General features: G+C 42.2%; 1 protein-coding gene across 2 annotated transcripts in view; it reads right to left on the bottom strand.

The window, feature by feature from the left end:
* Positions 1-14,782, bottom strand: part of boka (BCL2 family apoptosis regulator BOK a) — a 38,448-nt gene extending 23,666 nt beyond the window's left edge. Inside the window, exons 1-2 of one of the 2 annotated variants that reach the window (XM_041210568.1) lie at positions 14,129-14,782; positions 5,107-5,329 (exon numbers count right to left, since the gene is read on the bottom strand). In XM_041210568.1, coding sequence (XP_041066502.1) covers positions 5,107-5,329 — 223 coding nt within the window. In that variant the 5' untranslated portion in view covers positions 14,129-14,782. The remainder of the gene's footprint in view (positions 1-5,106; positions 5,330-14,128) is intronic. The other variant, XM_041210576.1, reaches the window with a different exon arrangement.
* Positions 14,783-15,018: the final 236 nt, after the last annotated feature.

The raw sequence follows: 15,018 nt of genomic DNA, 5'->3' as shown, positions 1-15,018 counted from the left end.
TTGACCTTGTTCCATAAGGTTTCTCTGTTCCCACAGTCTCAATCACAGATGAGGTATCTCTCATCAATTCCTAGTATCTCACCACCAAGCCTCCTTCAAGCCCTGTTTCCTTCTGTGTTGATGCTGGAAAAAACTCTTTCCCCCGCCACCCCCATAATTTACAACTGACATGTCAAACTGCCATCTCCTTGGCCTTACAATGGCCACAATAGCTCTGTGGTCAGTAGGACCTTTACTGTCTCCATCCTGGTCATTCCCTCTGGTATGGCCCCTATTTTTGTTCCATTCTGGGCTTCAGTGTAGCTGGCGCACCACTGGTTAATTATCCATCACCACATCTGGCTGGACACAGACATGATCAGGTCCTAAACCCCTCTCCCAAAGTTATCCACTTCCCAAAATAATTTTAGGAAACAAAGGTAACCCCAGCCTTTTTTATTATCCATTACTAACCACCTTGTTAAACTCCTCTTCCTGCCCCACAACCCTCGCCTCCAACATGTGAGGAGTTTGTGGATTTAAGACAATTCATTCCACGGTTTCCTCCGTTTCCCGACCTTCCCTTTATCTGACTCCAAGCCAAACCTGCCCTTCCCCCACTGTCACCAAAGGAAAACATCAACCAGAAACCGTTAGCTAGGTGACCAAAGTCATAGTTCGAAGATTAAACAAGTACTTTATTTCAGCTGTGTCCACCATATTTACTTCTGCTGGTACAAAGTAAGATATGAGCAGATGGTATCCATGTTGGTTGAGTTAGCACAGAGGACTATCTGGCCCATCCCTCACCACCTTGTGGCTCAGTTAGCTCTCTTTCCTATGAGTCAGAAAGTTGTGGGTTCGAGCCCCAAGGACTTGAAATTAAAATCTAGGCTAATGCTCCCAGTGCTGTCTTTTGGATGATGCAATGAACTGTTCTCCCTACCCTGCTAGGTTGACATAAAAGATCCCATGGCATTATTTTGAAGAAGAACTGGGGAGTTCTCCCTAGTGTTCTGGCTGATATTCATTCCCTGATCCAACATCTACATCAACACTAAGGAAGATTATTTAGTCATTATCATATTACAGTTTGTGACAGCTTGCTGTGCACAAATTGGCTGACATGTTTCCTACATTACAACAGGAACTGCACTTCAAAAGTACTCCAATGACCATGTAACAAATGGTGTGCCACAGAGATCAGTGCTGGGACCTCAACTGTTTACAATTTACATAAATGACTTGGATGAAGGGATGGTTGCCAAATTTGCTGATGACACAAAGATAGGTAGGAAAGTAATTTGTGAAGATGACCTAAGGAGGTTAAAAAAGGGTATAGACAGGTTAAGTGAGTGGGCAAAGACCTGGCAAATGGAGTATAATGTGGGAAAATGTGAAATTGTCCATTTTGGCAGGAAGAATAAAAGAGAGGCATATTATCCAAATGGTGAGAGATTGCAGATTTCTGAGCTGTAGAGGGACCTGGATGTCTTGGTGCATGAACCACAAAAAGCTAGTATGCAGGTACAGCAAGTAATTTGGAAAGCTAATAGAATGTTATAATTTATTGTGAGGAGAACTGAATATAGAAGTAGGGAGGTCATGTTTCAGTTATACAGGGCACTAGTGAGACCACATCTGGAGTACTGTGTACAGTATTGGTCATCTTATTTAAAGATGTAAATGCGTTGGAAGCAGTTCAGAGAAGATTTACCAGAATAATACCTGGAATGGGTGGGTTGTTTTATGAGGAAAGGTTAGACATGCTAGGCTTGTATCCGCTAGAGTTTAGAAGAGAAAGGTGACTTGATTGAAACATAAGATCCTGCGGGGACTTGACAGGGTGGATGTGGAGAGCTTGTTTCCTTTTGCGGGACAATCTTGAACCAGGGGTCACTGTTTAACATAAGGGGTCGCTCATTTACAACAGAGATGAGGAAAATTTTTTTCTCTGAGGGTCGTGAGTCTTTGGAGCTCTCTTCCTGAAAAGGCAGTGGAAGCAGAGTATTTGAATATTTTTAAGGCAGAGGTGGATAGATTCTTGGTTAGCAAGGGGTGATAGGTTATCGGGGGTAGGCAGGATGCAGATTTGAGGTTACTATCAGATCAGCCATGATCTTATTAAATGGTAGAGCAGGATCGAGGGGCTGAATGGCCTACTTCCTGCTCCTTGTTCATATGTTCGTATGAAACACTTTGGGATATCCTGGGGTCATGACAGAAATGCAAGTCTTTCTTCCTTTCTTTAGGGTGTATGGTGAACAGAGAAAATTGATGATGCATTGGGTAATTTTATCTACAGAAGGTTGCTACAAACCTCTTGCTGCTGCCAATGTGTTTCTGCAGGGGTATCTACCTTGGAAAATAAACACAGGTTGGGTGTAAAACAAGCCGCTGATTCACCCATTTTGAGATCTGGCTGAAGACCAATTCCACCTCCTTTGTTGGAAACTGCTGCTTTTGATATTCCAAAAGAAACAAGCATTCAGATTCCTAAGATTTTTCTGGATTTGGCACAAAGGGCCTGCTATTCTGTGGCAGATCCTGATGACATGCAGCTGTCTTATTAGAGTGGGTTATGGTGCTTTATAATGTTGTTTTCAACAAGGGGGATGTGTATCCACTTTAAATATAAGGCAATTTGGGGTAGATCACAACCCTCTTTCTTATTTTCATGGGAAGAGAAGTAATGGGTTGTCGATTCTGTGACCTGTTTTACTGTATTGCATAAAGTCAGCATCTACAGCTTGAGTTAGAGTGTTTCGCAAATATAGAGGATTATGAAGCACATAACCACACTTGACCTTCAAATGACTGAAATGAGAGTTGAAATTCCAGTAGTGTCAGAGGAAATATTTGAGAATTATTATTTTTAGAACAACATCTTAGAAATATTAAGAAATCTGTGGGTTAAGAAAGAAAATCAAAATGCTGGAAATATGTACAAAGAACAGAAAATAATGGAAAATGCACAGAAGGTTAGTCAGCATCTGGAGGAGGATGGACACAATGGGCTGAATGGTCTCTTTCTGTGCTGTACAATCCCATGGTCCTATAGATTAGAGTCTTGAGTGGGGCTGTACATTAGAAATGGGGAAATCCCTTCATGGTACTGAGCTAACTGTTCCTTGTTCTACTTTATTTTGGTCAGTTCTATAAAGGAGCATTTTCAGCCTCACTTTGCCAGTTCTGATGAAAAGTTGCATCCAAAACATCTAACTCTTTCTCTTTCAGATGCTGCTGACTTTTTAAGCTTTTACAGAATTTTCTATGTATAAAAATGATAGGCCCTCAGCCTGAGCTTCAGAGTGAGGGGTGGGGAGCCCAGCTACCGTGAGCATTGGGGGAAAGTCCTGAGGAAGCATCTTTAAAAATAATTGGCGGCTGGGCTCAGTCAATTTTATTCCAAAGAGACCAAAAACGAAAGTTGAAACAGGACAAAGAGAAAAACAGTTTTGAAGATGTAAGAAACCTGGAATAAAATCTCTGGAACTGTGGCAAAAACTCAGACGGGAAATTAGGGAGAAATTCATTCACCCAATGAGTTATTGTGATTTGGAATGTGTAATGGAAGCAGATTCAATAGTAACTTGCAAAAGGGAACTGGATAAATATTTCAAAAAGAGAAATTTGTGGGACAACGAACAGGGGAGTAGGGCTATTTGAATTGCTCTTTTCAAAGAGCTAGCATGGACACAATGGACCAAATGGCCCCCTCCAGTGTTGTCTGATTCTATGATTCGATTCACTCTCTCTCTCTCTCTCTCACTAAACAAATCTCTATGTGCATGAGTCAGCTAGAAGGACATATACTTGTGCAACCAGTGTAGACTTCCTCATCAGATTTCCCTCCCCAACTGCTTCCCAAAATAATGTGCCTATACACCTGAGATTAGAAATTCAGAAGAATGGAAGATTTAACCTGCATCCCCCCAGCTTCATGGGACCATGTATTGGCAATCCAGGATCTGCAGTGATACTCCTGAATTAGGAACCCAGAAAAGTCAGTTAGAATATTTTCAATTATTAATTTTCCATTCTCTTTAACTTTACAAAGATTCCAAAGTATAGACAAACATCATGGGATTCACCTACTCCATCCTTCCATTGAAACCCATTGTCTCAACACCAAGGCATCCAAATGACACTTGAATTATTTCAGTTTTTTTTCCTCTACTACTCCTAGCTATCAGTCAGTCTATGTGAAGTAATACTTCCTGATACCCCCATTCTCATACTTGCCTTTTACTAGTTAATGCTTACATTACTTTTTCTGCAGTTGTGGTTTAACTTGAGATAATGCCTTAGATTAATCATTTCCTTTCCACTTAGTATCTTGTATGCATCTTTAAAGTCCTCCGAATTCACCTTTTTATATTTCCTTAACCTTTCCTCATGACACAAGGTGTAGATCTGCCCCATGGTACTTCTGCACACCACCTTTGTGTTTTCCTTATGACTCGTGCTGAACATAGTGTTCAAGGTACAGCTTGAGTACAAAATTGTACAAACTCAGGTGCATACTTTACTGACTTTACAAGAGTAATGAATATTACAATTGCATGTTGCTGGGGATTGCCAGCAGAGAATGGGGGAGCATGCATTGGAAATTTGGGCTCAAGTTGCCCGTGAACCGTCATTTTAAAGGTTAGAAAATATGTGCTACTCAAGTTTCAGATTAACCCTGCCAGATGGCAAAGCCAGTATTGGCAGCACAGTCATTAAAGATCTTCGTTATCGTAGCATTTTGTTTGCTTTGTTGATTGCTGCTTTACAATAACAGCATGAAGCAACTTGAGCCTCCACCTGATTGGAAATATTATTGAGGTTCTCTGAAATTCTGACTGCTTCATCAGATTTGAATACGCCTACAATCCCAAACCCCTCTGTAGTTTAGTATCAGCTATAAGTGTGACAAATTTGCAAATTTTCTGATTGTAGCTCATTTATTATTTTTAATCCCCTTTCCATATCTCAGAATTTCCATCACATGCTCTCTATTCCTCTCTCACCCCAATTCTCACCATCCAACTCTCGCTCTCCTGACTCTTCCCATTTCTATCATCAAGACTTAATTCCTTTTTCTCTTTAATTCTTCTGTGTCCCTGCAGCCGGTTGACTTACCCAAGTGAAGGAGTGCAGCTGATACCTCAGTAAGTTTGCTCGCTGGACTAGAGACTGCAGGCTCTGGTTTACTCCAGACGATACCAGCCCGGATCAGGCGGGAATGGATGTAATCTCGACACAGTGCTTTAGCTTGAGATATAAGCTCTTTATCGGGGGGAGAGCGGTCAAAAACTTCCATTACTTCAGCAGCAAAGACGGAGGAGCGTCGAAGCATCTCCATCTGGGAGAAAAGGTACATGAAGTTAGATGGCATCTGAATTGTACTGGAAAATATCAACCCAGAGGACTACGCCGGGGGTCACAGAAGAGAGTGCTACACAAACAGTGTAAAGGTTGGGAATTTGGTACATGTGGGACACTTTGGTAAGTAGTAATGGGTGGGTAGTGTCAAACTGAAATTTAGTTTAACTTTCTGAATTTAACTTAGAACTTTAAAAAAAACTTTAAAAGAAACTGCAAGTTAATCAGTACTTAGCAGAAACTGCCTGTCAGTGCCGGTTATCTGTCAATCAGCTGGTAAGTGATTGCCTGAAAAGGTCCTAATAGGTGAGCAGGAGCAGGAAACTGAGTCACCAATTGTGAATTGGGTGTGGTTCAAAAAGTAAACAGTATCTACTGGTAGACAAAGTGGCTGTAGAACAAAGCACATTGCAAACTCAGGGTAAAAATTGGGGATTGAGTGAGGAAGGAGGCACTGCTTTTTTGCCTCACACTTATAGTGTTTTGTGCTAGAGGTAAATATTTAATTTAATCACCAATAACTTAAACTGGATCATGTAATTAGTTAAAAGACTAAAAAAGTATAAGGTAAGATGATTAAACACAGTCTAATTAAATAAATATATGAGGCTTTGGGATGGCTGTAAGGTGGTTTGCTGCAGAATGTGGGAGTTTGTGGACAGCACTGCAATCTTAAACAACCACATCTACAGCGCTTGCATCTTGAGGAACTGCAGCTTGGAACTGTTGAGATGGAGTCTGGGTTGCAAACATTGTGGAGTGGGAGCAAGTTACATGGACAACTGGATTTGGTTAAGTAGTGGTACAGGTATGGTTAATGGTCGGTGATAGGAGGGTATGACTGTGAGTCAGGCAGGTAAGGGGATCCCAGTAGCTGGAGAAGCCTCTGCCTTTCCTCCTTGCCCATAAGGTTGAGGTTCTTGCAACCTGTGTGGTTGAGGGTGAAGTCTATGAGGTGAATGAGTAAACTGACCACAGCATTGTGGTACAAGAAGCCATCCAAGTGGGAATGAAAAGACATGTGACAATGACAGGGGCAGTATAGTCAGGTGGATAGATACTGTTCTCTGCAGCTGCAACTGTGAGTTCTGAGGGTTGTGTTGTCTGCCTGGTGCTGGGTTAAAGACGTCTCCTCATGGAGTACTGGTGATACCAGTAGTAGGGGACCAGACAATGGACAGAGCTTTAAACTAAAAAGGGGAGGGGTGGTGGTGTGGGTTCATATGGGAAATTTATAAATCTAAAGGTAAGCAGAGTGTGATTAGATGGGACAAAAAGGTTAACTATAATACTGAATTAGTGAACATAAGGTGAAATCAAAGAAAAATGGTTTAAAATGTTAAAATTTAAAGGTGCTTTATCTGAATGCAAAAAACATTTGTAACAAGATGACAAATTGTTTCTAGAATCATAGAATGGTTACAGCGCAGAAGGAGGCCATTTGGCCTATGAAGTTTATGCAATTCAATTGGTATCATTTCCACACTCCTCCCCAACCACAACCCTTTCTCTATAACAATGCAATATTTTTTATCTTTAGGTGCTTATCTAATTCCCTGATGAAAGCCACAATTGAATCTGCCTCCACCACACTTGGGCAACAAATTCCATGTACAAAAAAAAATCTTCTATCACCTTTGGTTCTTTTGCCAATCACCAGAAACCTGTATTCTCTGGTTCTCAACCCTACTGCTTATCTACTCTGCCCAGGCCCCTCAAAATTAAATCTCCACTCAACCTTCTCTTCCCTAAGGAGAGCAGCCCCAGATTCTCCAACCTATCCTTGTAACTGAAGTGTCTCATTCCTGGAACCATTCTCGTGAATCCTTTCTGTATCCTCTCTAACACCTTCACATCCTTCCTAAAGTGCGGTGCCCAGAATTGGACACATTTCTCCAGTTGAGGCTAAACCAGTGTTTCTAATGGTTTATATCACTTCTTTCCTTGCTTTTGTACTCAATGCTTCTAGTTATAAAGCCCAGGACCACGTATGCTTTTCTTAACTGCTTTCAACAATTGGTGCATATCTACTCCCAGGTCCATTTGTTCCAATTCTTTAGAATTGTACCTTTTATTTTGTATTACCTATGTATTCTTCCTATTAAAATGTATCACTTCACACCTCTATATTAAATTTCATCTAATGGCACAAATAGAGATAAATGGGTTCAATCTGATCACTATTACAGAGACATGTGGTTGCATGGTGACCAAGACTGGGATGTTCCAGGGTACTTTACTTCAAAAGGACAGCCAAAGTGAAAAAGTGGGTGTGGAGGGTGTTAGCGGCTCTTCTGATAATAAAGGATGACATAAGGACAGTGGTGAGGAAATACTTTGGTTCTGAAGAGCAGGATGGAGATGAATAGAGATAAATAACAACGATCAGAAAATGTTGGAGTGAGTAGTTTATAGCCTCTTGAACAATAGCTGTTCATTGGACAGAGTATTAATCAAGGACGTAACAATCTTGAGATACTTTAATCTTCTTATATAGTGGACAAGACAAATCGGCAAAAGTAGTTTGGAGGACTATTTCATGGAATCTAATCAAGACACTCCTAGAACAATATGTTATAGAACTAACCAGGGTAGAAGCTATTTTAGATCTTGTTTTGTGTAATGAGACAAGGTGAATTAGTCATTTCATAGTAAAGAGTCATTATCTGGGAAATAATGATCATAATGTGATTGAATTTCATATTGAGAGTGATATACATAAGTTTAAAATTAGAATGTTGAATTTAAATAATACCAAATGCATAGGTATGTGGAGCAAGTTGGCTAAGGTAGATTGGAAAATTAGAATAAAAAGTATGATAGTAGATGAGCAATGGCAAATATTTGAAGAAATACTGAAACATTCTTAAATCTAAATTTCATTGAAAAATAAAAACTCCATGGGACAAATGATCCATCTATGGCTAACTACAGAGGTCAATGATGGTATTAAATTAAAAAAGGTTTTGAATGAGGCCGGGAAAAGTAGTACACTTGAAGATTAGGAGTTTTAGAAACCAGTAAAGGATGATGCAAAACATTTTCAGAGTGAGAAAGTGGAATAAGAGAGTAAACTAGCCAAAGAGTTCTGCAAGTATGTGAAAAGGAGGAGAGTAGGGAAAATAAACATGAGTCCCTTAGAGACTGAGACAAGAGAAACTATAATGGGGAATAAGGAAATGGCAGAGATGCTAAACAAATATTTTGGGCAGAATTTATCCCCAGAGGTGAGAAACAGGGGATGGGACTGTTTTCAGGTCCCAAAACTCCGATGGGGAAGCTGATTAAGTCAAGATTTTTATGTGGGTGAGCCCTTAAGTGGCATGGAGACAAGTTTCCTGTCCAATTTACAGGTGGCAAGTGGGCTGTTGAAGCTGGAGGGACAATCAGAGGCCTTCCAGCTTGAGAGGAGTACTTGGGAGGGTGCTTCAATATGAAGATGCCTTCTTTAAAAGCTTTAACTTAAAAATACAAAGTAGCCAGGCTACCACTGTTTGGGGATTCGGGGTGGGGGGCGGGGGGTGGGTTGTGGTAGTGGTGGGGGTGGGGCGAGGAGCAGGAGGAAAGGGTGGAGTGTCTCTACAGGGTGACATGTCTTCCCATACCCAGGTAGGCAGGGAGGGTTGTAGAGCCGGAGGAGATTAGAGGCAGTGAGGGGTGAAGTCATTGAGGGATTTGAAAACAAGAATGAGAATTTTAAAAACTGAGGCTTTGTAATTTGGAAGTCAATGTAAATCAGCAAGCACATTGGGTGATGGGTCAACTTGATATGAGGTTTTATATGGGCAGTCTAGTTTTAGATTATCTCTACTTTACTGAGGTTGCAAGGTGGCAACCTGGCCAGGAATGCATTGGAATAGTCAAGCCCAGAGGTAGCAAAGACATATAGATGGTTTCTGCAGCAAAAGGCAGGGGGAGTTGAACAATGTCGCAAAGGTGGAAGCGGGTGGGCGTCAAATATGACACCAAGGCTAAGAACGGTCTGGTTCAGCCTCAGACAATCGTTAGGAAGAGGGATGGAGTTGGCGGTTAAGGATCGGAGTTTGCGGCAGAGACTAAAGACAATAACTTCCTTCAATCATCCCAACAATTCATCAAAGTTTTTATTGAACCAATACTAGATGTCAAACAAGCAGTGAAATAAATCAGATGGTGGCTGCATCAGCAGAGGTGGTGGTAAGGTAGAGCTGGGTGTTGTTAATGTACTTAAAAATTGACTATGTGATTGTCGATGCTGGCGCCGAGGGCAGCATTTGGATGAGTAATAGGAGGGGTCCAAGGAGAGATAGTTGAGGATCCAAAGGTAAATGTGAGGGAATGGAAAGAAAAGCTGTTGCAATGATTCTCTGGCTACAATTAGATAACAATGAAACCTATGAGTTTGGCCAGGTGAGCTAGGACAAGGCAGAGACAGCTGATTGGATGGTTTCAATCTTAATGACGAGAAGTCCACAAGCCCCTCGCATTTGTTGTTTGAGGTTAGGGTGGAAGGGATAAGGGAAAGAGATTTAAGAAGACAGTTTTTAGTGAAGCCATGGGCTATCTTAGTATTCCTGGATAGTGGGCAGTTTTGACAGAGGAAAACAGGATCCATTAGTGCTTTCTGTGGTCCAGCCAGATCTGCTGATAACTGGCTGATCTAGCTGTCTGCTGTAATATGTTCAAGTCTGTGTCCCTTAAACTTAAGGGAGTGGAGATTGTGGCTGTACTAGGTAGAATGACCAGGGTGAGCGAGAGTAAAGGTTTAAATGGGGACACAAGCAAAAATGGAGATGAGGGAGTGAATGGCCAAGTTAGTTGCTGTGGAAATGTCATGGTGAATAGAGGGCCGAAGACTAGACAGTGGGGAATTTGGAATTGCAGTTGAAAGCCCATTAGAATGTTGGGTTGGATTAACGCCAATGCTGGTGATTCATTTGCACACTGGAGGCCTGAATTTTCTTCCCAGATAATGCAGATCTCTTTACCTTTAGGCGCCAGCTGTTGGTAGCACTCTCCTCTGAGTCAGAAGGTTGAGTTCAAGGCTCACTCCAGACACTTGAATGCATAATTTAGGCTGATGCTACTAATGCAGTACTGAGGGAGTGCTGCCCTGTTGGAGGTGCCATGTTCCAGATGAGATATTAAACTGAGGCATTGTCTGCCCTCAGTGGGTGCAAAAGATCACACAGCATTATTTCAAAGAGGAGCAGTGGAGTTCTCTCCAGTGTCCTGGGCAATCTTTATCACTAAGAAAACAGATTATCTGATCATTTCTCTCTTTGCTGTTTGTGGGATGCTGCTGGACAGAAATTGCTGCAATTTCCTACATTACAACAGTGACTACACTTAAAATATCTAACTGGCTGTATAACACTTTTGAATGTCTTGAGGTTGTGAACAGTTTCATCGACACTGGATAAAACGCTTGGAACTCTCCACCTAACAGCACAATGAGAGTACTTTCACACACACACTCCAGCTGTTTAAGGAAGTTCACTGCCACTTTCTGAGGGATACAAGTGGCCAATAAATGCTGACTTTGCTGGCATTGCGCGCGTCCCAAGAACAAATAATAACAATTTAAAGACATTACATAGGATACATGGCACAGAAACAGGCCATTTGGCCCAACCAATGCATGGTGTTCATGCTCTACCCGAGTCTCCTCCCATCTTTCCTCATCTAAATTTATCATCATAACCCTCTATTCCCTTCTCCCTTCCATATGCTTGTCTTCTTTAGTTCTCTGCCCAAAGGCAGGTCTGACCTATAGTGTCACAATTTCCACCACACGTAGGGCAAGGAGGCAGGTCCTGAATCCATCCCAGCCGGAACAGCGATTGAACCATGTGCTGTTGGCATGAAACTGATCCAGACCAGCCATCCAGCAACTGGCACCACCAAAACCCCACCTCCCGCAGAACCTGAGTTTTGTGCCAACAAAATCTTTTACATGCACATTGTAGTCTGGAGCTATGGATAGTGATGGTAGAGGCTCCAATTCTTTCCATCACATGGCTGACCAGGAATCTCTCCCACTCTTCCCGCCTGCCATTGGCGATGCTTGTCTAGCTTCCTCTTAAATCATCTATACTATTTACTTCAACCACTCCCTGTGGTAGTGAGTTCCACATTTCCACCACTCTGAGTGAAGAACAAAGAAAAGTACAGCACAGGAACAGGCCCTTCAGCCCTCCAAGCCTGCACCGATCATATTGCCCGTCAACTAAAACATTTTGCACTTCCGGGGTCCATATCCCTCTATTCCCATCCTATTCATTTATTTGTCAAGCTGCCTCTTAAACACCACTATCGTACCTGCTTCCACCACCTCCTCTGGCAGCGAATTCCAGACACTCACTACCCTCTGCGTAAAAAACTTGCCCTGCACATCTCGTCTATAGTTTTCTCCTCTCACCTTAAATCTATGTCCCCTAGTAATTGACTCTTCCACTCTGGGAAAAAGCTTCTGACTATCTAGTTTCTTCTAAATTTTTTACTGGATTTCTTGGTGACTAACTTTTATTGATAGCCTCTAATTATGCTCTTCCCCACAAGAGGAAACATTCTCTCTGTATCCACTCTATCAAAACCTTTCAGAATTTTAAAGACATCTATTAGGTCATCCCTCACATTTTTTCAGGAAAGAAGAAACCCAGCCTGACAATCTTTTACTGATATGTATACCCAAACATTTCTGAGACCATTCTCGTAAATCTTCTCTGCACCCTCTCCAGTGTCTCTATATCCTTTTTGTAATGTGGCAACCAGAACTGCATGCAGTACTAAGAATGGTCTACCAAAGTTTGATATAGATCTAGCTAACTTCCCTACTTTTCAATTCCAGCCCTCTAGAAATAAAGCCTGGTGCCTGGTTTGTTTTTGAATGACCTTGCTAACCTGTGGTACAACTTTTAGTGACTGATGTATTTGTACACTGAGAAATCTTAGTTCCTCTACTTGCATCTTCCAAGAAAGAAGTGACCTCCCTAATCATCCTATCAAAATGTACTACCTCACATTTATCTGTGTTGAATTTTATTTGCCATCCTTATTTACTTTTTCAAAAGTTGGGTTCAAACTCCCAGAGGCAATGCTGAAGCTGTGCAATGTCCTTGTCAGGCTACATGTAAAGCAGTGATTACAGACCTGGTTACTGAGACATAAGGGGCAGGGCTGAGGACAGTGAAGATACTAGGGATAATCAGAGGATAAACTCAGAGCTGGATAAGCTAGTGGTGTTTAGAAGAGCACGTGGAAGTGTATAGAATAGTCTATACAGAACCTAGTTCAGTACATGAGAGCACAGGGTGAGCATCGTAAAGGGAAAGTTTCAAATAAAGAGTTAACATTTGCAGAGAACTTTCACCTCCTGAGGTCCCAAAGTGCTTTACAACAAATCGAGCATCTCCCACAAGGAGCAATGTGATAAAACTGATTATTTGGTAATTTTAACTTTTTAAAAAATTTCTTTCATGGGACGTGGGTGTCGCTGGCTGCATCAGCATTTGTTGCCCCTCCCTAATTGCCCTTGAACTGAGTGATTTGCAAGGCCATTTTGAGTTGAGTCACATGTAGGCGAGACCAAGTAAGGACGGCAGATTTCCTTCCCCAAACAACATTAATGAACCAGATAGGTTTTTACAACAATCAATGATAGTTTCATGGTCACAGTAGCTTTATATTCCAGATTTATTAGTGGAATTTAAATTCCACCAGCTGCCGTGGTGGGATTTAAACCCACTTCCCCAGAGCATTAGCCTGGGCATCTGGATTATGAGTCCAGTGACATTACCACTATGCCACCATCTTCCTCACGAGTGATGTTGATTGAGGGATAATTATTGGGCAGGATAACAAGGGAGAAATCCAACCCTCTTCAAAAAATCTGGGTTGTGCTGCATCTGCCAGAGAGGGATGAGGAGATTTTGGTTTAAAGTCCTATCCTACAATCAAGTCACTGGGGTGGAAACTGAATCTGCAAACTTCTGGCCAGAACATCACCACTGAGCCAGGGTTGCAAATACCACACCAGAAAGCAATTGGAGGCTGGTCATTGAGTTTATTCGAGGCTGAGTTAGGCAGCTTTTTGATTGAAAAGAGAGTGGAGGGGGGCAGACAGGACAGTGGAGTTAAAGCCACAATCAGGTCAGCCATGATCTTATGGAATGGCTGAGCAGGTTCGAGGGGCGGAATGGCCTACTTCTGCTTCTAATTCTTCATTGATTGATTGATAGATTGAGTGACAGATGACTGGAAGTAATTGCTAAGACGAAAGATTTAAGGCTATAGGGCACTGACACTGAGGCCAGGATAGATTGAAGAGAGGCCAAATGCTGCCACAACCGGATGATCAACTTCTCACGCAAGAAAGCGGTGATGAAATGGCCCTTCGTCCAAACCTCCCTCTTAAAACTTGCAGCAAACTGGAAAAAAGGGTCAGCGCCAAATTTACAAGCTAAACAAATCCACAGCGACAATCAGGGAGATAGAAGTCACCATTAATAATACAGCAATCACCCAACAAACCTGGATCTGAAAATTTATCAAATGTCAGCAATAAATCCAACCTAACAACGAACTGGACAGGAACCCACCCTCCCTGCCTCCCTCCAGTCTGCTGTATGCTGAGAATCAGTTTCAAATCCGCAAAATAAAGCTCTGAGAGCCGACTGGATTTGGAACACTCCGTTCCCAAAGCTGCAACAAAATGAAAAAAAAATAAATTATCCGCCTCAATTGCCGGCAAATCAAACTATCCAGAGGTAAGAAATGGAGAGGTAATTGTGAGACTCACTGAGCTGTATCACCAGGAGCCCTCCACCAAATCAAGGTTGGAGACGGAACAAATTCTCAGTCCAAAACAAAAACTAGGATTAAGACAGGAAGGAAAAGGGGAAATGTCCAAATTCAGGCGGAGCAACAGCTGCGGAACTCTCCGGGAGGAAGAGGATAAAGAGAGGGGTAAAGAGCGGATGGTCCCGGTGAGTTTGAGATGCGGTGGGCAGGCTGCTCTTCCATCGACTGTAACATGCAAAGGAACCCAGCGAGAAGCTGCTCCGAAAATACTCTCTCAAATGGAGAGGCTTTGAGTCGGACTGACCTCCTGTTCCGGGACTTGCTGAAATTAATGAAACTTCCTGCCTTGTTTTCGGGGACTATAAGACTCCGGGGAGTTGAATTCTCTCTCGCTTTTCCAGGACTCTTTCTCTTTGGTGATTCGCTCGTAGATTCAGCTCCTCGCCTCCCAGCTCCAGATGTGCGCTGCCTTTCCCTCTCTGTTCGCTCCCTTTTTATGATGAGAAGATCCCACCCCCCTCAATGTGGTTCATGTTAAGTTGCCTCTAGGCTTCCAGCAACTTTCGCAAACAACCCCATTTATGGGAAGAGGATGAATCCTGACGAGGCTCCAGCCACATCCACACTCTCCAACCCGCCCTACACACAAAGAACAACAGACAGCCTCAGGATTATAAAACAAGCGCTTTCTCTCTCTCTCTCTTTCGGCATCTCAGATTAAACACATCATGCCACACTCCTTGGAGATACACTGCCGCTCTCTGGCCACTCGACAACTGGAAATGAAAGTGTATTCTCTTGTTCTTGAAAACGTGAAGTTTTCAATATAATGTCATAACCCAAAGGTTAAAAGTGTTGGATCCGATTTTAAGAAGTCTTGTAAAAATA

This window comes from Carcharodon carcharias, chromosome 2, assembly GCF_017639515.1.
Source record: "Carcharodon carcharias isolate sCarCar2 chromosome 2, sCarCar2.pri, whole genome shotgun sequence".
Lineage (NCBI taxonomy): Eukaryota > Metazoa > Chordata > Chondrichthyes > Lamniformes > Lamnidae > Carcharodon > Carcharodon carcharias.
The sequence above is the reverse complement of the archived record's forward strand: the minus strand, read 5'-3'. Positions and strand labels throughout refer to the sequence as shown.